Source organism: Coffea arabica, chromosome 11e (genome assembly GCF_036785885.1).
Source record: "Coffea arabica cultivar ET-39 chromosome 11e, Coffea Arabica ET-39 HiFi, whole genome shotgun sequence".
Lineage (NCBI taxonomy): Eukaryota > Viridiplantae > Streptophyta > Magnoliopsida > Gentianales > Rubiaceae > Coffea > Coffea arabica.
Window position 1 is genome coordinate 38,852,658 of NC_092331.1, and position 27,327 is coordinate 38,879,984.

Genomic DNA, 27,327 nt, shown 5'->3' on the forward strand with positions numbered 1-27,327 from the left:
TTCTACAGAGTGCCCTTTAACACACTTAATATTTACCTAATATATCATATATATACACAAACTCAGAATTATTTCCCTTCTTTACATTTATATACTTTTCTTATTTAATCTTACCTACCCTCTCTTCTATTTATTTACTTTCCCTATTAATCTTACATTCCCCTAATCAATTTCTTACCATAATTAACTTGATCTTTTTCTTTCGTGCAAAATCTCTTCTGTCTTAAATTTTTGATTTCTTACCATAACCTATTTGATCGCTTCTAGAACATTGTATGTGTCTAGATTTAAACTCTTTTTAAATTTAAACATCAAAATCTTTCCTTGATTTTACTTGGATCACTTCCGACATTCACTTTCTTTATTTAGGCAATGTTTTAAAAATCGGACCGTTAATTGAACTGGTGAAGTGAAAGGGTCGAGGTTCAACCGGTCGGACCAGTTCAATCTTGGTTCAATGAATTTTTAAAAAAATAATTTATATAAATATATATATGCACAAAATAAGACATGTAATGGACTACTTTAATACTTTACATGATGAAAAGTTTACTATTTTTGAATAACTTGGATTTTTAAAAATAAATTATTTATTTTTGAATTATAAGTTAAAACAAATAAATTTCATCTCAATTTCAATTATATCTACCAAAAAATCTTAAATCCAACCCAAAATATCACAATATTTTGAAATTATACAAAATTCACGTCTATGAGAATTTAGACATTGTGAACTTAAATTTTAATTTACGTTTTGGGATTTAGATATTGCAATTTAAAAAAGAAAGTTTGGAGTTCAAAAAAAGTCAAGAGAATCAAAAATAGAAATGCAAACTTGATAAGAAACAAAAAATGAGATAAAAGTAAGTAGTTGTGGCATTAAATAATTTGGGTTAAAAAAATAATTCTTTTTTAACTTTTTTAATTTAATGGACAAAAATAAAATTAAAAGATGTAAGAAAACATCAATAAATTAAAAATAAAGATGTTTGATTAAAAAGAGAGTGACAAAAGAAAAGAGGATAGAGAGAGAGAGAGAGTTGAAGATTAAAAAGAAAGAGCCATGAGAGGATGAGATTTTGTAAGAAAAATGGAAAAAAGAAATATGAGTGTTTGTTTTATATAAATAAGTTATAAAAAAAATTAATAAAATGTGATAGTGCAACGGTTAGTATATTGGTCTTCTATTACAAAGGTCATGAGTTCGAATCTTGCAAGTTACATTTTGCAAAATGTTAAAAAAAAAAAAAAAAAAAAAAGGAGGACAACTCGAAAACCGGAAAAAACCTGTTCAATCCGGTTTCGACAGTTTCACGGTTGGACCGATTTTTTACCGGTTTTCTAGCATGGTCAACCCTAACATAGAACCGGACCGGTGTCATGGCCGGTTCGCGGTTCAATCGATCGAACCGGTCGGTCCTGTCCGGTTTTCAAAACATTGTATTTAGGTCCAAACAATAACTTGCCTTTTATGAGTAATGGATACTTGTTTTCTTGGATGCTTATTCATCTCTATAGAAATCTTAGCTGTCTTTTCAAAACTAACTTTTGAACAAGCATTGAATTGTGTATTTTTTTTTTGTTTACTTCTTACAAAATTGAGTCAAGATTTCGATAGAAATCTTCTAATTTTGTGTGAAAGAAAGACAAGTTAGTTGTGTTATATTGTGTGCAATAGACCAAGCCTGTGAGTTTGTGTAGGGTGGCTGTGTCTGTCTGAGCTATGAAAAAATAGTCAATAGAGTGGGGTTGCTAACGTAAAGAAAGAAGTTTTCAATGAAGTGGTTGTACTTGAGCCACTATAAAGCAAAGGCAATTGTAGTTGGCGATTTGTATTCCCTGGGATGAGCTCTACAATGCACTGTGTGAGAGGTTTGGAGGCGGTTCCCCTGAGGAGGCTGTGGAGGAATTCAACAAATTAATGCAAACAGGCTCAGTAGCTGACTACTTGGAGAAGTTCGAAATGCTTAAAGCCCTGGTAATGCCTTCCCTTCCTCATCAGTCTGATTGTTATTACAAAACATGCTTCTTAAGTGGATTAAAAGAAGAAATAGTAACTATGGTAAAATTAGCCAAGCCTAAAACCCTGGCAGATGCTATAGAGGCTGCCAAATTGCAGGAGAGGAACCTGAGGGCCCTACAGAAAATCCACAAAAATCCTCCTTATAGCCCCAATTACCAGAAACCTTTGCTTAAAACCCCAAACTACTCCAAATTTCCTGACAGACCCCCAAACTACCCCAAACCACCTGATAACCAGATTCCTAAAACTTACAATGGTCACCTCAACCCTCAGAACCAATTCAAAAGACTTACACCAGCAGAGCTCAACCATAGGAGGGAGAAGGGCCTTTGTTTCAAATGTACTGAGCCGTATACCTTGGGACATGTTTGTAAACAATCTCACTTAAACCTGTTAATAATGGAGAAGGAGAAAATACCAGCTTCTGACAAGGGAGGGGAGCAACAGGGTGAAACTGATGTATTCTGTGACTGTATTGAGGGAGAGTTAAAAGATGAGCACATAGAAGTTTCTGTCCATGCTTTGGCAGGGGGCAGTAGTCATAAAACCATCAGGATAAAGGGAATGATTCAGGGAAAGACCATTATTGCCCTGGTTGACAGTGGCAGCACACATTGTTTCATAGATGAACAAACGGCTAGGGACTTGAAGTTGGGAACAAAGGGAGAGGCTCTATCAGTTAGGGTGGCCAATGGGGAAAGGCTGCAGTCTAAGACCATCACCAAGCCTGTGGCATGGAGGATGCAGGGATATGAGTTCCAGCATCACTTCAATACTCTAAGGTTGGGAGGATGCGATATGATACTGGGGGTTGATTGGTTAGCCAGGTACAGTCCTATGGAGTTTGACTTCAGAGGACTAAGTATGAAGTTTAAAAAAGAAAAACAGCAAGTTGAGCTTAAGGGGGAGGGTAACACAGTGCAGTTGAGGCTGATCAAGGGAAGCATATTACACAAGTGGACTAGGAAACAAGCTTATGGGATTCTGGCACAAGTAAGTGAAATAGAGGACAAGGAACCAGACCAGGAGCCAATATCACCAGAAATGGAGGAGTTACTGCAGAGGTTTAAGGATGTATTCCAAGAACCCCAAGGCTTACCCCCTGAGAGAAGCCAGGATCATTCCATCACTCTCAAGGAGGGGTCAAAACCATTCCAAATGAGGCCCTATAGGTGCCCTTACGTCCAGAAATCTGAGATTGAGAAACTAGTACAGGAGATGTTGCAGACTGGAATCATTCAGCTAAGTAGCAGTCCTTTTGCCTCACCAGTGCTTCTGGTCAAGAAGAAGGATGGCTCATGGAGATTTTGTGGATTACAGACAACTAAATGACCTCACAGTCAAGAATAAGTTCCCTATGCCCCTTATTGATGAGCTACTAGATGAGCTGCATGGGTCCAAGTACTACTCTAAGATTGACCTCAGAGCAGGATACTTCCAAATAAGAGTACGTGAAGAGGACATTCCCAAAACAACCTTCAGGACACATCAGGGGTTATATGAATTTAAGGTCATGCCATTTGGACTGACCAATGCACCTGCAACCTTCCAGGGCCTGATGAACCAGGTATTTCAGAAACAACTAAGGAAATATGTGCTAGTGTTCTTTGATGATATACTTATTTACAGCCCTACTCTGGAGGAACATCTCAATCATGTTACCAGGGTCCTGGAGATTCTAAGGCAGCACCAACTTTATGCAAAAGAGAGTAAATGCTCTTTTGCCCAGAAGCAGGTGGAGTACTTAGGCCATATCATTTCAGCTGAAGGAGTAAGAGCTGATCCCAGGAAAGTTGACAGCATGATGCAGTGGCCAAAACCAGGGAACATCAGGCAGCTGAAGGGATTTCTTGGTCTCACTGGTTACTACAGAAAGTTTGTCAAGGGATATGGTGCTATTGCAAAGCCTTTAACCACCCTCCTCCAAAAAGATGGATATAACTGGGGAGAAGAGGCTGAAGTTGCCTTTCAGAAGTTAAAATTAGCAATGAGCAGTACCCCTGTACTGGCTCTTCCAGACTTCTCACAGCCCTTTACAATAGAGACAGATGCTTGCTATGGAGGGATAGGGGCTGTTCTGATGCAGAATAGGAGACCATTGGTTTTTCTCAGTCAAAGCTTGGGGCAGAAGAACTTGGGAATGTCGATTTATGAGAAGGAACTACTGGCCTTAGTCACAGCAGTCACTAAGTGGAGGCATTACTTGGAGGGACACCATTTCATCATCAACACTGACCACCAGAGTTTGAAATATCTGCTAGAACAAAGAATCACCACCCCCCTCCAACAGAAATGGCTAACTAAATTGTTGGGACTGAGCTATGAGATACACTACAAAAGGGGAAAGGAGAATGTAGTAGCTGATGCACTCTCCAGAAGAGGGAAGGAGGAAGCTGAGTGTGCAGCAACCACCACAGTCATACCAGAGTGGATGAAAGAAGTTGCAGAAAGCTACATCAGTGACAACTGGACTCAAGATCTCATCAGGGGAATCTTAGCATCCCCAGAGCAGGATCCAGATTACAGCTATCAGAGTGGTATCCTAAGATATAAGGGAAGGGTTGTGGTAGGTCGAGGGGGAGGAATAAGGAAGAAGCTGATTTCTGCCCTTCATGACTCCCAGCTAGGAGGACATTCAGGCATACAGGCCAGCTGGATAAGGGCCAAACAGCTGTTCCATTGGCCAGGCATGTTCAAGGAGATCAAGGCAACAATATTACAGTGTGATACTTGCAAGAAATGTAAAGATGAAAGAATGGCTTATCCAGGTCTGCTCCAACCTCTCCCAATCCCTCAGCACTCCTGGAGTCATGTCACTATGGACTTCATAGAGGGACTCCCAAAATCTGAGGAGAAGGACACGATCCTAGTTGTGGTGGACAGGTTTACTAAGTATGCTCATTTCATGAGTTTATCTCACCCTTTTGATGCCCCTAAAATTGCTAGAATTTTCTTGGATCATGTCAGTAAGCTACATGGCATTCCCCAGAGCATGATCTCAGATAGAGATAAGGTCTTCATCAGACAGTTTTGGACTGAGCTTTTCACACTGTTGGGAGCAGGATTGAGCCTGAGTACAGCCTACCACCCCCAAACAGATGGTCAAACAGAAAGGGTGAACCAAGTGTTGGAGATGTACCTCAGATGTATGACTCACTTAGAACCAAGAAGGTGGAGCTCCTGGTTGTCCTTGGCAGAATGGTGGTATAATACCACCTTCCACACTGCAATACAAATGAGCCCCTTTGAGGCTTTGTATGGGACCAAACCTCCCCAGCTAGCACTTGGACCATATATACATGCTAAGGTGGCAACCGTGGAGGACTACATCAGGGATAGGAAGAAAATGGACGAACTGTTGCAACTCAACTTAAAAGCTGCTCAGGAGAGGATGAAGAAATATGCTGATGAACATAGAAGTGAAAGGGAATTCCAGGTTGGAGATTGGGTATATTTGAGGTTGCAACCCTACAGACAATCATCTGTAATGATCCGGAACAACACCAAACTATCTGCTAAATACTTTGGGCCCTACTGTATAGAGGAAAAGATTGGAAAAGTAGCTTACAGGCTCAGGTTACCTACTTCATAAAAAATCCATCCTGTTTTCCATGTGTCACTGCTGAAGAAGAAACTAGGGAACCTGGCCACACCTATCCTGCATTTACCAAACACTGATGAAAGAGGGCTGATTAGAGTAGAACCTGTGGCACTATTGAGCAGAAGGATGATCAAAAGGAAGAATGCAGCTGTTACTCAATGGCTTATTCAATGGTGGGGTACTGATCCTGCGGAAGCAACTTGGGAAGATGCTGAACAGATAAAAGAGAAGTTTCCCCAATTCCGACCTTGAGGACAAAGGTCTTATGAGGGGAAGGTATTGTAATGAAATGCAGAAGTAGGCTAGAGCTGAAGTTCTGTGCTAGGAAGAAGAAAGATAGAAGACGTGAAATACAGTAACTGAAGGCGCGATCAAGAGGAAGAATTCCAGCAAAGGCGCGTAATCTAAACCACGTCTTTGCTGGGTTTCAGATATTCTAACAGAATCCAAGAAACGCGGCAACTTGCAGCAACTTGCAGCTACATTTGGAATGCATGTTTTAGGAACTGTTAGGAGTCTGTTAGGAGTGATTGCTATATATGTAAACCTGTTGGTTTAGTCGAGTAGCTTTTGAATTCATTCTGTCCAGATTCATTAGAATCTACTTGAGGAAGCTTTCCTCATTTTTCCCCCCAAAACTTTCCTTCAATCTTACCCCTTCTTAGCTAAACCATTAACTCTGTTCTTGTAATTCGTTTCCAGATTCAATTAATAGGAGTTGAAGTTCATTCGTTTACTATTTCATTAATTCACTGGTAATTAGTCACTTGCTTGAATTTGTTCTGCCTGATCTCAACAAAAGCTCTGGCTTCTCTGGTTTCTGGTCCATAACAAATTTATTCCCCAAACAATCAGCCTTTGAACTGACAATTTAAAATAAGTAATAATTGATCCAAGGAATTAACGAATTTCATTTAATTTTACATCAACAAACAATTATTTACTTGATGCTTTTTTAAAGAAAAATAAAGTACACATACAAAGAAAATTCATAACTTCGGCTTTAGTATAAATAAATTTATGTTTTAAAAAAATTTAATCCTATACGCACTGACAATATACATATTATCATGATTAGATATCTGACACATATACAAAAATTTGAATTTCAAATTCAAATTTAGATTATGTGTATACACTATCAATGTATAGAAAATTAATCATTAAAAAAGTATCGGTGAGGAATGAGGCTTCTTCCAATTTCAAGATACAATGAAATCTGCAAATCAACGCTAACTAAAATCTCAATCTACACTGGGTAAAGTTCCGAGTCAAGAAATAGGTTGTGAGGTAATCCATGAAATGCAAATTCTGCTTGTTCAATGCCTTTATTTGATGCTCCCTGCACCAACCTTTATTTGCAAACTTTAATTATATTATTCAAACCATGAATATTATCCCGTAACTTATTGTACCAAAAGCATACCTTAGCTACTGCGGAATCGAAAAATCACCTGCAAATACCACTTGTACACTAGTTTAATACAGATACAACCAAAACTATGTTGTACTCCTGTGAAATCCATTTCGAAGTGCAGATTTAACCAGGCAGTCGGTCATCATCAAAACCTATGTGTATTACCCACTTGCCATCCTAACTTTTGTATAACATGGAACCTTCGACATATCTAAAACAATTGCACCCCGTGAATTGCCATTTTTCTGTCACCGATGACGAAACTCCACACAGGCACATCCTTCTCTGAACACCTAAACCACTGCTTCTTTACAGTCGCTTGAAACCCTTTTGGCTTAGAAGCTGCCGTATTAATTTCTTATTGTCGCTGGGGCAAAAGAAACTAATGAAGAACATTAGGTTTTTGTTGTTTTCTCTGGAGACTTAGAACTATAACTAGAAATAAAAAATTAAAATTTGATCCCTCAAGCTTTTATTTCATTTATGAACCTACCAAATCCTTAAAAATAAATTACAATTCTTAACCGTGGATATAACCCCACTCGACTCTTATTATATGTACAATAACAAAATTTTTATCTTTTTCTCGGGGTATTACACTTTTTGTCAGCTAATTGTTGAAATTTTTCGACTTTGAATACTGAACAAGATTATTTGCTCTTTCTTTCTTTGTTCTTTCCTATGCAACTAATTCCTCCTTTTCTGCCTCCTTCTCCTTCTGTTTTGGTCTTCCTCGTGTATCTTGACTCAATATTGCTATCTCTATACACGCAAACACAAATAATTAGTTATTATTTTTTGAAAGGAATCATTTCCCGGCTCCCACAAAATAAACTTATTACTTCTCCAGTCTTTCTGAATAGCTTTTTATTTAGTGTTAATGACACTTTTCCCCACTTAGATTTGGGGGTAATTACATTTTATTACTCGCATTTGAATATATACACTTTACCTCACTACAAGAAAAATGCGTTTCTGTGACAGGCGAAAGTCGTCACTAAAAATTCAGAAGTCGTCACAAAAAAAGTCAGTGACGACTTTTACTGCTGTCACAGAGCTGTCACTAGTTCTATGTCACAAAAGGGGGTCCATGTGACGACTGTTGAAAGTCGTCACAAACGATTTCGCTTTTGTGATGACTCTTGTCATCACTCATTGTTGTACATTGTGTGACGACTTTTATTGTCACTAAGCTGGCTAAATTCTTGTCATAATCAACCCTTGGAGTTGTCACATTATGCTTCCGTTCAGTGACGACTTTTGTTGTCATTGTTTTCCATCCATAAAAAGTGACGACTTTCTAGTGTCACTAGTGAAACTTGTTGGCAGTGACAACTTTTTTATTGTCATTTATTTTTTTGTAAAAAGCAATAATCTAATGTTAATTACGCAACATAGCTGCCAACAATCACAAAACATTCATTGAGTAGCAAGGAGAAAAAAAAAGCCAACATACGAAAAGAAAGCCAACATTCATTTCCAATAGAAGATCAACCCAAATACATATATATATAAATGTTGCCTCAAATGAGTCATAAACCATGCACCATCCAAAATAAGCCATTCAGTTACAATACTAGTGATTTCCCATCCACAATAGAGAGTAGTAAAGTTCTATAAAAAAATATGAGCACGATTCCCATCTAGAACAAAACATGAGCACGATAGGCCTTGTAGTCTTCAATTCAAAAACCATCTTCACAGCAATGACTGGCTTCTTCTTCTTGGGAATCGTGTTAGAACCTACACGTTACCAAAATGGAAGCAATGAGCACTGGTGTTAAAACTGGAACTACACTTCTAGATAGGCACCATATTATAAAAACTAATGTCACTCTAATTTGAAATTATAGCAATCTAAGTAAATTGCTTAACACAAAAATAAAGTGAAATTATAGCAAATAAGACATTGAATGTATATTCTGTGAAATATAGAATAACAATACAAACACAATAAATATCTGCATGTTCACAAATATATATGCAATAACAATAACAATAACAACAATAAAATCCTAAAATCATTGAGAGCCTAGATGATCGTGAACCACACAGTATATCAAGAAAAAAAAAACACACACACACACACACAATCACAGGTGCCTCTTTTTCCTTAGCACAAAAAAAAATCTGATACAGAAAAATTTAGATGAGTTCGACAAAGAAAAAAGTGGAATACATCCCAACGTTCAAACACATTTGCTTTAAAAACACTAAAGTTTTGGTTGCAACATCCAGCACCTCAATGGCTGTAATTAAACATGAACAAGATTTCAAGCACCTAAATCAGCCTCAAGCAACTCAATTGCATTAAACAGGAATCAGATTTGGTGGAACCAGATTTCAAGTGCCATCAAGCAACTAAATTGACATCAAGCAACCCAATTGTATTAAAAATGAATCTCTATTTTGTAGAACCAGAATTCAAGTGCCTCAATTGTAATAACTATGAAGAGCAAACAATTTATTTATACCTGATACAGAAGTTGCTTATTTGCGCAAGTCATTGAAGGACTTTATAGTCCACCCGCTCATTGTTTTCAAATGGAGCAAGGTGACTACAAAGGATAGCTTTGAGTAAAAATGATTCCCTGGATACAACTCTTTTTTTGCATCTTCTAACAATTTAAGAAAGTTATTTGTGTCACTATGATTCGCATTTAGACTATCATCCGTTGATTCTTCCCTACCAGCCCAATTGTCCCCCCATTGTGCTGTCCCAATGTCGTGCAACATGTCATTTAAATCTTCAGTATCACTATCCTCCTCTCCATCCCCATGTTTAGTACTATCCCCACAATTTTGGTGTCGAAATTGTTCCCCATGGTGTATCCATCTTGTGTAGCTTTTATGAATGCCTTGAGTCAATAAGTGATCCTCCACAACTGTTTTAGTTTGGTTACAAAAATTATTGCATTGTGTACATGGGCATGGGATTTTCTGATTTTCAACTTTTTGAGAATATGCAAACTTGAGGAAATTTTTGACTCCGAGTTCATAAGCCTTGTCCTTCCTATTGCTAATCTTCATCCAAGTTTTATCCATGTCCTAGATATAGACACATCAGCCCTTAGTACAAAATACTTTTCTAATATCAAACTAAAGAGAATAATTTGTTAACTAGCCTTTTCAAAAATTAAGGCTACAAGTCATATGAAAAGCAGCCATAAAAGTAATATGAAAATTCATATGTGTGAGGACCCGCAAAATTCTCCTTGTTTTATTTTATGTTATTCTATTTTATTTTTCCGCGTGTATTTTCCTTGCTTTCAATCAATTAATCATTTAATTTTCAGAGATTTTATAAGTGAGTATCGTTTTTAAATCATTTATTTTAGTATAAGTGCGTACATGTTAAATTTGAGGTGCATTATGGATGTGAGATCCTGGATTCCAAATTGTCTCAAATAAATTAAATATGGATATTTATAGTAGCTATTGTGTGAAAAATATATTTTACCATGTGTTTTAATTTTCACAGAGTATTTTACATACCAAAAGTGAAAAATTTAATTGAATCATTAAAATCCTACTTTCAAAACTAAACCGTTAAGTTTAAATTAAATTCAACCAATTAATATTTTCGTGATTGTATGTGCATCCATGCATGTTTAGTACGGTGGTTTGAGTGATTAGTACCTTGGGTTGGTGGGCTTAAGTTAGTTTTAATTAAACTAAGTAAACCAATGGGTTAATTACATTGGATCAAGTAGAGTTTTAGTGTTGGGCCTTTAAGTTTTAATTTCATTAGAAGCCTAAGCCATAAACCCATTAATTACCCAAGCCCATGACCCATCTCTTGTTTTGCTTTACTATTAATAGACTTAGCTATTAAGTTAGGAGGACATAAGACAAAACAAACAAAGCCAACACCAAGAACAAGCTACCGTGAGCTTGGAGAAGAAGAAAGGCAGCATCGGGTGAGCTAGGAGAAGAGAGAAAAAAAAAAAGAAAAAAAAGAAAGGGAACTTTGTTGGAGAGTTGGAGCTCAAGGATACATCTCCTCAAAGAATCGGCCAGCTAGGGGGTATGCTTAAGGATTTGAGGTAAACCAATTTCCTAACTCTTGATTCTTGTGGTAAAACATATGATTGATGATTGGAAGTTGAATCTAACTAGCTAGGAACTGATTTGAACGGCTGGAAATTCGTTTGATTGGGTGGAATTTAAATGAACTTCAAGTGTTCCTTTTCTGTCAAGATTTCTGTCCGAAATTAGTCTGAAAATTCGAACATGTTGGGAGCTGATTTGGCCTTAGTCCAAAACATGAAAGTTGTAGGGAATGATGTTTTATAGGTGCCTGAAAAATTTCAGCTCAATCGGAGTAACGTAGGACATGAAAAGTCCAAAATACCCTTACTATTTTAAGTATTTCCCAAGCAGTCCGTGTGATCACTTAAGTCCAGTTTATCACATTTTTCGACTAGGATCCATTCTGATTTAGCTTTTTACCAAAACATGAAAGTTGTAGTATTCTGAATTAGCTTTCAAATGCCTCTAAGAACACCTGATTCGGACTTGTGTACTCTGAGATATGTCCATTACAGTGTTCTGCATTTAAACAGCCGACGAATTGGTTTCTGGTTTAGTAATTTGAGAATTTGACTAAGTTATATTAGGAACTGGACTAAGTGACCTTCATTAATGTTGTAGCTCTGTGTCTTAGCTTCGAAACGGCATAGGTTTCGTCTCAATCCGATAAGCGTAGCTTCGGATATGTTAATTCCGCATTCGTACGTCAAATTTGTCTTGTGCTAAGTTGAATTTCTGCACTTGTGATTGTTGTAATTCTTATTCTTATGATATTGTGAGCCTATGGAACGGCTCTTGACTTGAATTGCTTATGTGTGATGTTGGGTTGTGGTTGAGGAAAAATAATGAAGCCAAAATGGCTGGAAAATTAGGTAAACACAAAGGGCGTGCTGCCCAAATTTTCGCTCGAGGGCTAGGTTTCTATTTGAACTTGTATACTTTTGTTTGGCCAATACCATGACCGGTTTTCCATTTCAAAACATGATTTTTCATCCTGGGGTTCAAACAACCCTCTTCTTACTTGAAAGTCATCTTTACACGTTTTACTCCTAATTAGTCGGGTTTCTTTGTTTCCCTTAAATGTTTTGCTCGATAAACTGTAATATGTTCTCTTGTTCAACCTTAGGTTTCATTGGTGACTAAGGGCAATATCCGGAAGGATATTTTGCACGTTATTTTGCATTTCTAGGTGAGTGTTCCTTATTTGACTTTATGGCTTGTTGTTATCATTTGCTAATGTGTTAATTGCTTTTAATGATTTCCAAAACGAGCTTTCTAGGCGAGTGTGTACTTTATCGCACTCGACCTAAATAACTGTGTAATTTTCAAGGATTTAATAATTGAAATGTTACTTGCGCATGAATGTAAGTCTTTTGGGCTGAATTGGCCATTGCCCTTGTTACCGGTCGTCTCGAGCCAGAAGCGGACTCGGTCGGGCGATTAGGGATTTGGGTGAACGTTTGGTATACTCGAGTATTACCCTGTAGGTTGGTGGAGACTGGCCAACGGCCAGGACGGGAGTGAACGAACGAACGAACGAACGAGGGTTTATTGATAAACGAAAAATGCATTTTCAAATGATTGGAGGAATAAGGGGAAATGTCAGGAGAACGAATGAACGAATGAACGAATTGCTCCTTGTGAGCCGTATCCTTTTAATGAATGTTACTATTGCTTTCCATTGTAAATGTTTCTTGAATTATTGATACTCCATGTTTAATGTATTGAATTGATTGTTTGATTGTTTGATTATCTGTTTGGAACCTCATTGAGCTTTTAGCTCACCCCTTTAGTTTTGTTTTCCTTAACAGGGGACGGCGAGCAAGATGAGAGCATAGACTAGCCTAGTCTAGGTCTTTTGTTTCTTTTGTAATGGTTCTCGCCCTAGTGCTTGGCACGGGCTAGTTGTATGGTGAAGTGAGAACCTTTGTACATTTGATGGTTGTACTTTCTTTTGAGATAGCAATGTATATAAGTTCCACTTTAGGTTTGGATTGCCGCCCTATTTATTCTTGTGATTTGTTCTGGATTTGATTAAAGAACGACTGAGTCCCGGCGAGAGCCGGGCAGGCGGCCCGCCGAACCCTCTGGTACGCCTTAGGGGGAGGTGGGGTTGTTACAAGTGGTATCAGAGCTTAGGCTTCAGATCTCTATAGTGTATCCTAGATTAAAGATTAGGATACCGGACTGTGGGATTTGATTGGACTTGAAAGTTAAGCGATTGAGGGATAAAATTTATAGTTGCTTCGCGTGGTTTCTACGTGGAGTGACCCTGGGCTAAGTGGTGAATAAGTATGAGGGACTAAGTGAAGCTATGAATTGCGAATGTTATAGGCCTTAAATCTTTCTAATAGTATGTGAGGACCATAGATAGGTATGTCAGGTAGGAATTCCGATTGTAGATAGTTTACTCTTGGGACTGCAGCTCGAGATGTGAATTATCTTATTTCGGATTGTCGTGCCTGAGTACTCTATAGTTGAGGTGCTGTTAAATACTTGAGACTTACATTTTGGGAACATGAACAGGCTTTATCTGATTAGAATGAGCACAAGAGATCAGGGACATTTAGTTTGGATAGTAAGTGACGTAAGAGACCGGACGGGGTTATTCAACTGAAACTAGGACGATATCGCCTTTTCTTTTGATTTGTCCTTATATTATTATTACATGACGTTAGTTGGTGTATTTGTGCATATGATTATCTGTCTAATTTAATGTGCCTTTGTGTATTTGATCATCTGTCTTCTTGATCTATGGTGTGTTATGTGCGTATATGTTATTTGTATATTTAGTATGCTGGAATTTGTTACTTTAGTCAATTTACTGTGTTTATTCACTTAATTACCTTTTTGGGGGGAAAAGAAAAGGAAAGAGAGAGGGAAAACATATATATGGACGGGAGACATAGTCGTGGCCGTGGACGTGGCCGTGGGAATAAACGAGGTCAAGGGGCAAGAGAGGAAAGGGAAACAACAGCTGCACAAGAGCAAGGACCGAGGGTTGAAGCCGGGGACCAAATGGCGATGGCAATTCAACAAATGACAAACATCTTAACAAGGTTGGTGGACCAACAAGGTCAAATACTTGTGAATCAACCTCCGAACCCTGAAATAGGTGAAGATCGGGCTCTTGAGAGATTTCAGAAGTTTGCTCCTCCGAAATTCCTTGGAGGGTCTGATCCGGATGTAGCCGAACAGTGGCTGGAGGCCATGATCAATATCTTCGCAGCTTTGAACTATACCGAACAAAGGCAAGTGAACTTTGCGGTATTTCAATTTGAAGGACCGGCTCGAGCATGGTGGAACGTAATTAGAGCAAAATGGGAAAGGGAACAGACTGTATGGACCTGGGCGAACTTTATAAGAGAATTTAACGAGAAGTACCTCCCACCTTTAGTCCAAGAAAGGAGGGAGGACGAATTTATTGGACTACGCCAGGGGACCTTAAGTGTGGCTGAATACGAAACGAAATTCACCAAACTATCCAAGTTTGCTTCCGAATTAGTAGCCACGGAACCGAGAAGAGTGAGACGGTTTATACAGGGACTAAATTTGGACATCCAAGAGGCGTTAGCAGCAGCGCAAGTGAATACGTTTACGGAGGCCCTTGAGAAGGCTCAACGAATCGAGAATGCAAAGGCACAAGTAAAAGCCTCTCAAACTCGGAAAAGAGGTGCAGCTGGTAGTACGAGTGAGGAACCAAGTGAATCGATAGCCCCTTCCAAAGTGCAGAAAGTGAATTTTTTGTCCCACCCACCATGGACAAGAGGGGCGTCAGATGAACGATCTACAAAAGGAAGTCAAGTAGGCCATGGGGAGATTTTTCAAAAAAGCCAACAAGTGGCTTCTTCCTTGACTTGTGGCTACTGTGGAAAGGCCAATCACACTGAGAGTGATTGTTGGAGGAGAGGGCGGAAGTGTTTGATTTGTGGAAGTGGTGACCACCAGGTTAGCAACTGTCCGAGGAAACAGTCACGTGAAAATAGTACCCAGCAACTGGAGGGCACTAAATCAAAACAAGCGAATGAAAGAGGGAACCGAACAAAAGTACCGGCAAGGATATATGCTTTAGACAACCAACAAACTCCTAAGCCATCTGAAGGTAAAAATTTCGAGGACGAAATTTCTTAAGGGGGAGAGATTGTGAGGACCCGCAAAATTCTCCTTGTTTTATTTTATTTTATTCTATTTTATTTTTCCGCGTGTATTTTCCTTGCTTTCAATCAATTAATCATTTAATTTTCAGAGATTTTATAAGTGAGTATCGTTTTTAAATCATTTATTTTAGTATAAGTGCGTACATGTTAAATTTGAGGTGCATTATGGATGTGAGATCCTGGATTCCAAATTGTCTCAAATAAATTAAATATGGATATTTATAGTAGCTATTGTGTGAAAAATATATTTTACCATGTGTTTTAATTTTCACAGAGTATTTTACATACCAAAAGTGAAAAATTTAATTGAATCATTAAAATCCTACTTTCAAAACTAAACCGTTAAGTTTAAATTAAATTCAACCAATTAATATTTTCGTGATTGTATGTGCATCCATGCATGTTTAGTACGGTGGTTTGAGTGATTAGTACCTTGGGTTGGTGGGCTTAACTTAGTTTTAATTAAACTAAGTAAACCAATGGGTTAATTACATTGGATCAAGTAGAGTTTTAGTGTTGGGCCTTTAAGTTTTAATTTCATTAGAAGCCTAAGCCATAAACCCATTAATTACCCAAGCCCATGACCCATCTCTTGTTTTGCTTTACTATTAATAGACTTAGCTATTAAGTTAGGAGGACATAAGACAAAACAAACAAAGCCAACACCAAGAACAAGCTACCGTGAGCTTGGAGAAGAAGAAAGGCAGCATCGGGTGAGCTAGGAGAAGAGAGAAAAAAAAAAAGAAAAAAAAGAAAGGGAACTTTGTTGGAGAGTTGGAGCTCAAGGATACATCTCCTCAAAGAATCGGCCAGCTAGGGGGTATGCTTAAGGATTTGAGGTAAACCAATTTCCTAACTCTTGATTCTTGTGGTAAAACATATGATTGATGATTGGAAGTTGAATCTAACTAGCTAGGAACTGATTTGAACGGCTGGAAATTCGTTTGATTGGGTGGAATTTAAATGAACTTCAAGTGTTCCTTTTCTGTCAAGATTTCTGTCCGAAATTAGTCTGAAAATTCGAACATGTTGGGAGCTGATTTGGCCTTAGTCCAAAACATGAAAGTTGTAGGGAATGATGTTTTATAGGTGCCTGAAAAATTTCAGCTCAATCGGAGTAACGTAGGACATGAAAAGTCCAAAATACCCTTACTATTTTAAGTATTTCCCAAGCAGTCCGTGTGATCACTTAAGTCCAGTTTATCACATTTTTCGACTAGGATCCATTCTGATTTAGCTTTTTACCAAAACATGAAAGTTGTAGTATTCTGAATTAGCTTTCAAATGCCTCTAAGAACACCTGATTCGGACTTGTGTACTCTGAGATATGTCCATTACAGTGTTCTGCATTTAAACAGCCGACGAATTGGTTTCTGGTTTAGTAATTTGAGAATTTGACTAAGTTATATTAGGAACTGGACTAAGTGACCTTCATTAATGTTGTAGCTCTGTGTCTTAGCTTCGAAACGGCATAGGTTTCGTCTCAATCCGATAAGCGTAGCTTCGGATATGTTAATTCCGCATTCGTACGTCAAATTTGTCTTGTGCTAAGTTGAATTTCTGCACTTGTGATTGTTGTAATTCTTATTCTTATGATATTGTGAGCCTATGGAACGGCTCTTGACTTGAATTGCTTATGTGTGATGTTGGGTTGTGGTTGAGGAAAAATAATGATGCCAAAATGGCTGGAAAATTAGGTAAACACAAAGGGCGTGCTGCCCAAATTTTCGCTCGAGGGCTAGGTTTCTATTTGAACTTGTATACTTTTGTTTGGCCAATACCATGACCGGTTTTCCATTTCAAAACATGATTTTTCATCCTGGGGTTCAAACAACCCTCTTCTTACTTGAAAGTCATCTTTACACGTTTTACTCCTAATTAGTCGGGTTTCTTTGTTTCCCTTAAATGTTTTGCTCGATAAACTGTAATATGTTCTCTTGTTCAACCTTAGGTTTCATTGGTGACTAAGGGCAATATCCGGAAGGATATTTTGCACGTTATTTTGCATATCTAGGTGAGGGTTCCTTATTTGACTTTATGGCTTGTTGTTATCATTTGCTAATGTGTTAATTGCTTTTAATGATTTCCAAAACGAGCTTTCTAGGCGAGTGTGTACTTTATCGCACTCGACCTAAATAACTGTGTAATTTTCAAGGATTTAATAATTGAAATGTTACTTGCGCATGAATGTAAGCCTTTTGGGCTGAACTGGCCATTGCCCTTGTTACCGGTCGTCTCGAGCCAGAAGCGGACTCGGTCGGGCGATTAGGGATTTGGGTGAACGTTTGGTATACTCGAGTATTACCCTGTAGGTTGGTGGAGACTGGCCAACGGCCAGGACGGGAGTGAACGAACGAACGAACGAACGAGGGTTTATTGATAAACGAAAAATGCATTTTCAAATGATTGGAGGAATAAGGGGAAATGTCAGGAGAACGAATGAACGAATGAACGAATTGCTCCTTGTGAGCCGTATCCTTTTAATGAATGTTACTATTGCTTTCCATTGTAAATGTTTCTTGAATTATTGATACTCCATGTTTAATGTATTGAATTGATTGTTTGATTGTTTGATTATCTGTTTGGAACCTCATTGAGCTTTTAGCTCACCCCTTTAGTTTTGTTTTCCTTAACAGGGGACGGCGAGCAAGATGAGAGCATAGACTAGCCTAGTCTAGGTCTTTTGTTTCTTTTGTAATGGTTCTCGCCCTAGTGCTTGGCACGGGCTAGTTGTATGGTGAAGTGAGAACCTTTGTACATTTGATGGTTGTACTTTCTTTTGAGATAGCAATGTATATAAGTTCCACTTTAAGTTTGGATTGCCGCCCTATTTATTCTTGTGATTTGTTCTGGATTTGATTAAAGAACGACTGAGTCCCGGCGAGAGCCGGGCAGGCGGCCCGCCGAACCCTCTGGTACGCCTTAGGGGGAGGTGGGGTTGTTACAATATGAAAAGCCATGAAATCAGTATCATATATCAAGAAAAGTAATATGTAAAGCAGCCACGAAATGAACATGAAATTAACCATGAAAGCAGTTTCCTAAAATCCAAAAAAGCCATATGTAAAGCAGCCATGAAATTAACCATGAAATCAATAGAAATTAAAGAGGAGAGACTTCAACAAATGCACTAGCAATCAACAAATGTTAATACCAACTGATGGTTAATACCAACAAATGCACTAGCAATCACTTGGTGCAAGTTGGAACTGCAACAACTGCATAATCCCTATTCTTTTTGCTTCCTTTCTGTTTCTCTCTATTTGTCATTTTCTATTTTCAGGGACTTTGGTTAGGGAATTAAAGGCCCCATTAGAGAGGGGATTTGGTTACACTTATGAGAGAATCTAATACAGACTAGATGTATTAACCATATATATAAAATAGACCATTTTTTTTTATTAGAATTTGTTCTTTTCAGTTTTTGACCATCTATAAGACTATGAAATGAAAGATAACCACCCCTGAATGTATTATATATATAAACTAGAGAACTTTTATCATACAATGTAAAAAATTTTGGATTTACCTTTAGTCTTTGCAATTTTTACGAAACAATGGCTTTCTCCAGTGGCTCCAAAAGTTTTAATAACCATTTCTTTTTATTTTTTTGGTCCTATGGGGGAAAGAATAAACCATTCTTTACAGCCATATAAACCCAAAAGGTTTAAAGAAAAAGCAAAATTTCTGTTCGCTGGCATTCTAACATCTTGATAACAAAAAATTGAATAATCAAGTTAAGAGAATAGAATAGCAAAGAATTTATTCCTTTTTCTCTGTTTTGCTGTGGTATATATTAAAAATTTGCTGTTATATATTTCATATAAAATGTCATGCAGTTCTTTTTCTTACCTTTTTCAGAGCAGTTTGAAAATCATGTGCCATATTTTGAGTCTTGGTTCCAATAAAAAGAGGAAAAAAATTCCTTTTTGTAGTTAAAAATAATTGAGAATTAATGACGTAGCTGCAATTTCAGCACCTGAACATCAACATGTTATGTTATCCTTTGTTTCTACATTCATTTATTGATGATTGAATATTATCTACTGTTGCTATAAACTCACAAAAGAAAAAAAATACAATTAATCTGCTGAGATGGAAAAGAAATTGCTCCAGTATTTAGTTTTAGGGTGAAAATGATAATTATTAAATGGATACACTTGATGGAAATTTGTTCATCTTTCATTTGAGTCAATTTTATTTTGAACTTTTCCCCTCTAAAAATATCCCTCCATGTAGTAACATCTTCTCAGGTTCTTTCTTCTTTATATTTTCTCCCTCCCAGATAAAATTAAAAGATGTTAAAGCCAGATACCTCTACGATGTTATGGAACAAAGTCAATAAAAGAAGAACCGTACACAGAAATTTCTCAAGATACAAACTGAAAATGCAACATTTCAGAAGCCCAAATTGCCTCGGATAATGGCAAGGAAATGAAGCCTTTCGGGGGCAGGACAGAAGCCATTGGATAATGAGCTAACAAAAACAGGGGAAAATTAAAATGTAGGTTCGAAAATGGCAAGGAAATGAAGAACAAAGGGAGAATACAGCTATGAAAATCTTAACTATTACAAAAGATTAACCATTGTATGACTAAACACATATTGCACAACATGTTAACGGCAATTGAAACCCCAAAACAGTTTTCTGGCCAGTTCCCAAGCGTGCAAAATTCTAGTAAAGTGCATGCTTGATTACCAGAGAGAGAGAGAGAGAGAGAGCGAGAGAGAGAGAGAGAGAGAGAACCAGAGAGTAAATTACATGGTATGGCATAAAGTACATTTAAAACAGCCAAATAAATTAGGCAAATCAGTCAAGTTCTCTTCCCCTTAAGGAAGCAATTAAATGGCACGACAAATTGTTTAATTTCTCTTTCATCCAACCAAATTAATGCAGTCAAAAAATGTTCGCATTTCATAGCTCCTCAAAGAAAGCCGGTTCTGACCATCCTAATCACAAAAAGGTTCCATCAAAATATAAAGCAAGCAATTTTTGGTTTAATCAGTCCAAATTTCTCGAAAACAGTGAAAAAATCCACAAATGAAAAAAAAATTCTTGGATGAACCCTAACACTGTTCATACTCCAGATCGCAAGTGTTTCGGATGCGATTTGGCCAAGAGTATTACCTTCCCCACTGCTAATTAACAATCTAGTTCATAAATTAGTCTTTACAATAGAAGGCTGAGCAGCTTTTGAAAGCAAAAAAAAAAAAAAAAAAACATACCGCACAATTAGCTGAAGAGGGGGTCGGAGAAAAGTCTAAGCTGAAGTCGCGGAACGAGGAGGGAGCTTGGAAGTGTTCTGACTTCGCTTCTTCGGCGAGCTTGACCTGAAGATTGGCACTCGTCAATGGTGCTTTAGAGGAGCATTTTACGGAAGCAGAAGGTGTTTGAGGTCCAGAGTTTTTCGGTGTTCACCAAAGGAAGGAAAGACTGAGAATGAAATTTGTCCAAGTGTTGGAAGAGAGAAGCGGCGAGACTTTTGTTTGTCTGTGAACAACCAAAAATGACGTCGTTTTGTAGAGATTTCAGCCACCCGCCTCGCGCCTCTTTCAGATTTCAGACTGGCGCTCTTTTTTTTTTGGAATCTAAGCACGTCTTTGAGATTCCAGGATTCACGCCTTTAGCTTCATACATCTTTTTTCTTTTTTTTTCCCTGGTCAAATTTTATTTTTCAGGTTTCTTTTTTCATACTTAATCTCTTCTTTTTTCCTTAATCTCATCCATAAATATCAAATAAATTATTTGATATTGGTTTCTTTTTTGTGCATGTATATATATGTGTGCTTGTTTGTGTCTATATACATCTTTTTGGGTTTGGACAACTCAATATACAAATTATTTAAGAAATTACCTTACAATAAAACTTACACAATAAAACATGTTTCAAAAATTTAACATGCATAGAATTGCTTATATACAGTATAGCACTTCTTACTCATGCTTATCCTACTCTTTGTCTATTACTTAGTTTTTATAATAAATTAAAAGAAACATGTAATCAAATATTCTGTTAAATGTGTTACAACTCTCAATCTTATTGCACGACAGATATTTTACTAAATAATTTTAATTTTGTATATACCCATTCCATATGAAAATATTTATTACTTATGATGTATTACACGTTATACTAATCTTTCACAGTGCTAACATTAGACTACAAATTATATTCAATTATACTTTTTCAAATTATTTCAGTTATTGATTTTTGGGGGTTGTTATAAGTAATAATAAACAATTCATGAAAAAAATTTTATGCTCAGACATGTCTATTATGTCAACTTAGCAAAAATTACAAATATCTAAAACTAGTTTGTTATTATATCATTTGCATTTTGCTAATACATAATGAATAGGGGCTAAATTATAAAATTAGGGTGTCATATCTTCTGTGCTTTTGCTCATATAAAAGAATTGGGGGCTAAATAATAAAATTAGGGTGCCATAGTAGAATTAGTGAAATTTGATGAAAATACTATAGAATTGCTTATATACAGTATAGCACTTCTTACTCATGCTTATCCTACTCTTTGTCTATTACTTAGTTTTTATAATAAATTAAAAGAAACATGTAATCAAATATTCTGTTAAATGTGTTACAACTCTCAATCTTATTGCACGACAGATATTTTACTGAATAATTTTAATTTCGTATATACCCATTCCATATGAAAATAATTATTACTTATGATGTATTACACGTTATACTAATCTTTCACAGTGCTAACATTAGACTACAAATTATATTCTATTACACTTTTTCAAATTATTTCAGTTATTGATTTTTGGGGGTTGTTATAAGTAATAATAAACAATTCATGAAAAAAATTTTATGCTCAGACATGTCTATTATGTCAACTTAGCAAAAATTACAAATATCTAAAAATAGTTTGTTATTATATCATTTGCATTTTGTTAATACATAATGAATAGGGGCTAAATTATAAAATTAGGGTGTCATATCTTCGGTGCTTTTGCTAATATAAAAGAATTGGGGGTTAAAAAATAAAATTAGGGTGTCATAGTAGAATTAGTGAAAGTTGATGAAAATACTGTAGTATACAGTGATGCAAAAAGTTGTCACAAAATTGGAACCGGGTAGACTTTTAATGACAACAAGTTATGTTGTCACTGTAGAGAGAGCGTTTGTGACGACTTTACTTGAGTTGTCATAAAATCATTTCCCGCGGCATCAAAATGAGATGCGCGCCAACTATTTCGTGACGAGTTGAGAATGACAACTTCCAGTGTTGTCACTGATTATGCTTGTGCTGTACTCATCTGTGATGACACCTAATGTCGTCACTGAATTAGGTTATCTGTGACAAGATTTTTGTTGTCACTGAAAAATATATTTCTTGTAGTGCCTGCGCCCTCCTTCCCAACTTAACGGCATTTGTATTTTTCACTGCTAATAGCTCATCTAAATATTCTTGTATAGAATTTATATAGTGGTAAAATGTGAGTGTCCAAAACGTTTAAGGTGGCCAAGTGTTTGTTTTCGATATCTATGGTAAGAAGGTATTAGTCTATCTTAGGTTCAGGTGGGTTTACTAACATTGCTACCCCATTTATTTTCGTGGTTTACAATTTATAATACGTTTTTGCCTTATATCTTCTTATATTTACTACAATAATATGAAGATCTTTGGTCTCAAAGAATTTAAAGGAAATGAGTTTTGTAACAAAAATAAAAATATTTGGTATTAATGAGTTTCTTTGTTTTTTATCTTTTGGTGCCAAAGTTTGATCATTAAACCTTTGGGGAAACTCTGTCGAGATTTGTAATTTAAGGAATGACGGTAAAAGAAATAATAAATAAACAATGATTATACTACTCTGGTTATCTTAAAACAACGTGTCTATTTTTGGAACAATACTTGAAATACTTGCTTTGCAGCAAGAGAAAAGATCCTTTAACAGTAAAAAATGACGAGGTCTTGCCTTATAGCAAACTTAATAACCTAGTTACCTCGATTCCTGCAAGTTTACAGTTTGTTAGTGAGTATAGGAGGTATTAGTTTGTTGACCCCAAGAGGAGCAATATTTAGCAATTAATAAGACTTTTTTACTTGCTTTATTATCCAAACAACCTCAAATTTATGAAATAAAGACTAAATGATGAAAACAAGTAAATTAGAGAAAATTACAAGAATGGAGGAATCAAATAAACACAAGTTTTAGGAAATACAATCCACTATTTGTTCAAACTAGGACTAAAGAGGGTAAAATATGACTTTTAACTGTTGTTTTGTAAGATTTTATTTTCCAATGCACTTGAAACTCGCTCTCGCCAATAAATCAAGTTTTTACCAAAACTAGGCTTCCCTACTCTCATGGTGAAGTTGCTAGATTTAGCTCATGGAGATCTATGAAATGAACTAAGAAAATCCACCTAAGTGTACCACTATTCTCATATGTCTACTCCTTAGGTTCTACCTATTCCTTTTTCCTTTATTGTTGTGACAGCCCCATCTCACCCTAAGGCGAACCAAAGGGTTCGGCGGACCACCTGCCCAGCTCTCGCCGGGACTCAGTCGTTCAGTTTAGAGCGATATAATACGTTCCGGAACATACAAACGCGCGTAAACAAGTCAAAATCACAAAATAAAAAAAAACGAAAACGGAGTCGGTTATGAATAGTAACCGCCCCGTCAAAATCCAACCAAACGTCAAGCAAATATTTACATCTCGAAATTAAGCATGTACAACCCAAAGGGGCATACCAAAGTGACTCAAAAGTGGATACATGTACGGTTTGCCAAATTCAAAAGAGAAACGGACCCAAAAATACATTTAGGGTTTCAATCAATGAGTTATACAAAAGATATGTCCAACTAGCTCAATTCAGCAACCAATTGTCAAATCCAGTCCAAAAGTATTTATTTTCCTGTAAGGAAAACAAAAAGGAACGGAAAGGGGCGAGCTTGCGCTCAATGGGGTACCAGACATATAGTAGTAAGAAACATGGAACTTCATATTCAATTAATCACATATGTGCATCAAATAAAGAAGTCAACAAACACCATAGACAGAAAGGATACGGGTGGCTCTCAGGAGCCAAATTCCCATTCGCTTCATCGAAACTTGATCGAAATACCGTTGACACTCCGTCAACGTTACAGAAGTAACCAATACCGTAGACTCCACTTTCTTCGACTCTTTCCACCTCACATACCCCTACCGGGCCCGAAATCCAATCAGATCAGAATTGGTAATACTCGAGTATACCGGAATCAAGGGGTCTCAATACCTAAAGATCCCAAAATAGACTACCGTGGTTCGTTATCTAATCGACCAGTCCCTTGCCGGCCCGACTCGAGTAACTGGCCACAGGTGTTGAGTTCAGAGGTAACAGAAAGGTCGTTGGATACAAGCTTCCAAACGACGTCAGAACAGATACAGATCCAGATACAGATAACAGATACAGATACAGATAGTAGATTCAGATACGCGTTCAAAATTGGCATAGGAACAGACAAGAGAACGAGTGTGATAAAGTACACCCTCTGTGACGACCCCACTTCTCCCTAAGGCGAACCAGAGGGTTGGCGGGTCGCCTGCCTAGCTCTCGCCAGGACTCACGCAAGCAAACCGACCAAATATCCACGTATAACTTAAACCAAAACACAATTCGCCATCCGAACATGCCAACTTTTAAGCGGCTTGAATACTAAAACACATTATCTTCAAAGATAACAGCATCCGAAGTTAGCCAATTGGCGGCTCCTAAACACCTCACGCATTACATTCAAGAAGTAAAGTCTTACAGTTTCCAAAACATAAAATTTCATACAGCCCGAGTATATATACACATACAAGCCAAATATTATAATCAGGGTTTACACTTTTCCAGCTTCAAGTGGCAATCCCAAAACAAAACTGTATCTTTTAATTGAAATACATTACAAGCCACAAAACGAAGTAGATACATTCTTAAGAAGATATAAGTAGCTCAGATTTCTCAAACCTCAGTACCTGTCAAGGAAAACAAATAAACGTGGGGTGAGCTAACGCTCAGTGGTGCCTCAAAATCATGCAATCACTTGAAACAATTAACACGTATTGATTCGACTGAAGTAAACAAATAGGGAAGCAATAATATTCGAGTATACCTTAGACTGGTCGAGGGATTCACCCAACGACATTACGTCCAACACTTATATTTATAGACTGGTCGAGGGATTCACCCAACGACTTTACGTCCACCGCTTGATTATTATAGACTGATCGAGGGATTCACCCAACGACTTTACGTCCAGCACTTGATTATTATAGACTGATCGAGGGATTCACCCAACGACTTTACGTCCAGCACTGTAGATAGTGCAAGCAGGATATTTACGAAAATATTTCAAGCAAGTCACCACTCGAAAGAGCTAGTGCGATAAAGTACACACTGCCCACTTCGATGGATCAGAAAACCATTTTTTTTCCAATTATCACATATCAAATCAAGAAAACACTTTAATCAAGTAGGCATAGAACAAGCAGAGACACTCACCAAAAGTGAAGTTCAGAGTTCAAGCTGGGATTCAAAATTCCGCGTCCTCGCTATACCCTAGAAATCCAGAATTTAAAACTATAAGTGTTGTTGTACGGTTCTTGGTTTATAAATACAAAGTTATCTGGTATATAACTAGTTTATCTACTCCAAATAAATTAACAATTTCCCTAGAGTTAAACTAGTGAAGGTGATAAAATACTTCAAGGATTTCTTTCTTTCTAGAGGTGCAAACCAGAACCAATTTGCTTTGAATAAGGTTTCTTGCCAAACAAGTTTTCTGCGTGAATTATTAAAATCAAGTTTGACCTTTAAAGTACAAATATAACATTTTCAATTTCTATTCAAGTTCTAGGTTTATAAGTATAAAAGATTCTCTAGTTTATAAATGGTTTATTCTCTCGAAATAATTCGACAATCCACTAAGGATTAAGGGTTAGTAAAAGTAGGAAATGTTTTACATGGCTTTCCTTTAAATACTTTTCTTTATAGGAGTGCGGCTAGTATTATTTTATTTAAAGTAAGTTTTCTTGCCAAGTAAGTCTCCCAAGCTTTTCACTAAAATTGGTGAAGCTCGTATTTTAGACCTTTTCCTATAGTTAACTATCCAAGTGCAAAGCTTAAAGAAAGAAAAGAATTAAGGTAAGACTTAGATTTTCCAAAAGCTATATATAACTTATTTACTATAGCTATCAAGGCTAGATTGAGCTAAGGGTAAATATCGAGTTGGAAACTTTTAGGCAAAACACTAGGTATAGGGTTTTATAATATAATACTAGCTGAAAAATATTTCTGGTTAATTTTGAACGCAGCTACTCGAGTTCGCAAGGTCGATACAAATTTTCACAGCTCCGATTCCGTTTCGAAGTCAAAATATGGATTAAAATATAGCAAATAATCACATAGCAAATTACTAGGGTTTCGTCAATCATTAGCCCTCGTTTTCAACAAGTGCATCTCTGAGTAAAATAAAATAATCAACCAACAATCCAAAGGTGGGAATTCATAGAGCCCACCGTCAACAATTTCAGCACATTATGCTTCGATAGAAAAAAAAATTAATTTCAGGAACGAGATGCAAATTTATTATCATTATAAGGTCAAACCACAATCATTAGCGTTACATTTTCCATGTATTTCCAAGAGTAATTTCCAGCAACAACTTGTAAATTCGAGAGGCAATTGAAAGAAATTTTCTGCTACACTTCTCGGCTATCCAAATTTTCCAGCAATTAAGAGTTCATGATTCCAACATTTCCTTATTCAAAATATATTATTAGGCTCTCGATATCAACATGCACTTACGAAATTAACCGACAAACATTTCCAGCTTATGGATCAAGCTTGAATAATATGTGTAAGCCTCAAAATTTCCAGCTTTACATGCATGATCGGAAATCAAAATTTTCCGGCAATTCGTTAGTCCCAATTCAACTTTTCTTTTGGTCACACATGGAATTAGGTGTTCAACTTGAACAAGCAAACACTTAACCACTTGATTAACGTTTCTAGCTCAAACTTCGGATGAGATTACCAACTACAACATCCTTAGAATCCGGAATTTATATCATTAGTCTTGGATGGTCATG

The 27,327-nt window shown here is 36.9% G+C and overlaps 1 protein-coding gene and 2 long non-coding RNA genes across 4 annotated transcripts; 1 reads left to right on the forward strand and 2 right to left on the reverse strand.

The window, feature by feature from the left end:
* Positions 1-1,921: 1,921 nt before the first annotated feature.
* On the forward strand, positions 1,922-3,355 carry LOC140021278 (uncharacterized). The gene has a single exon (XM_072072042.1). The coding sequence runs from the start codon at positions 1,922-1,924 to the stop codon at positions 3,353-3,355; it is 1,434 nt and encodes a 477-aa protein (XP_071928143.1).
* Positions 3,356-9,789: 6,434 nt separating this feature from the next.
* On the reverse strand, positions 9,790-20,628 carry LOC113717682 (uncharacterized). Of its 2 annotated transcripts, none has more exons than XR_011825584.1 (2): positions 20,457-20,628; positions 9,790-10,089 (listed from the first exon to the last, which is right to left on the reverse strand). It is a non-coding gene; the product is annotated as an uncharacterized lncRNA (long non-coding RNA). The 2 variants fall into 2 exon arrangements; XR_003454471.2 differs by lacking the exon at positions 9,790-10,089 and adding an exon at positions 20,341-20,381.
* A 4,378-nt stretch (positions 20,629-25,006) lies between these two features.
* On the reverse strand, positions 25,007-25,785 carry LOC140021793 (uncharacterized). Its single transcript, XR_011825775.1, has 2 exons — positions 25,350-25,785; positions 25,007-25,212 (listed from the first exon to the last, which is right to left on the reverse strand). It is a non-coding gene; the product is annotated as an uncharacterized lncRNA (long non-coding RNA).
* Positions 25,786-27,327: the final 1,542 nt, after the last annotated feature.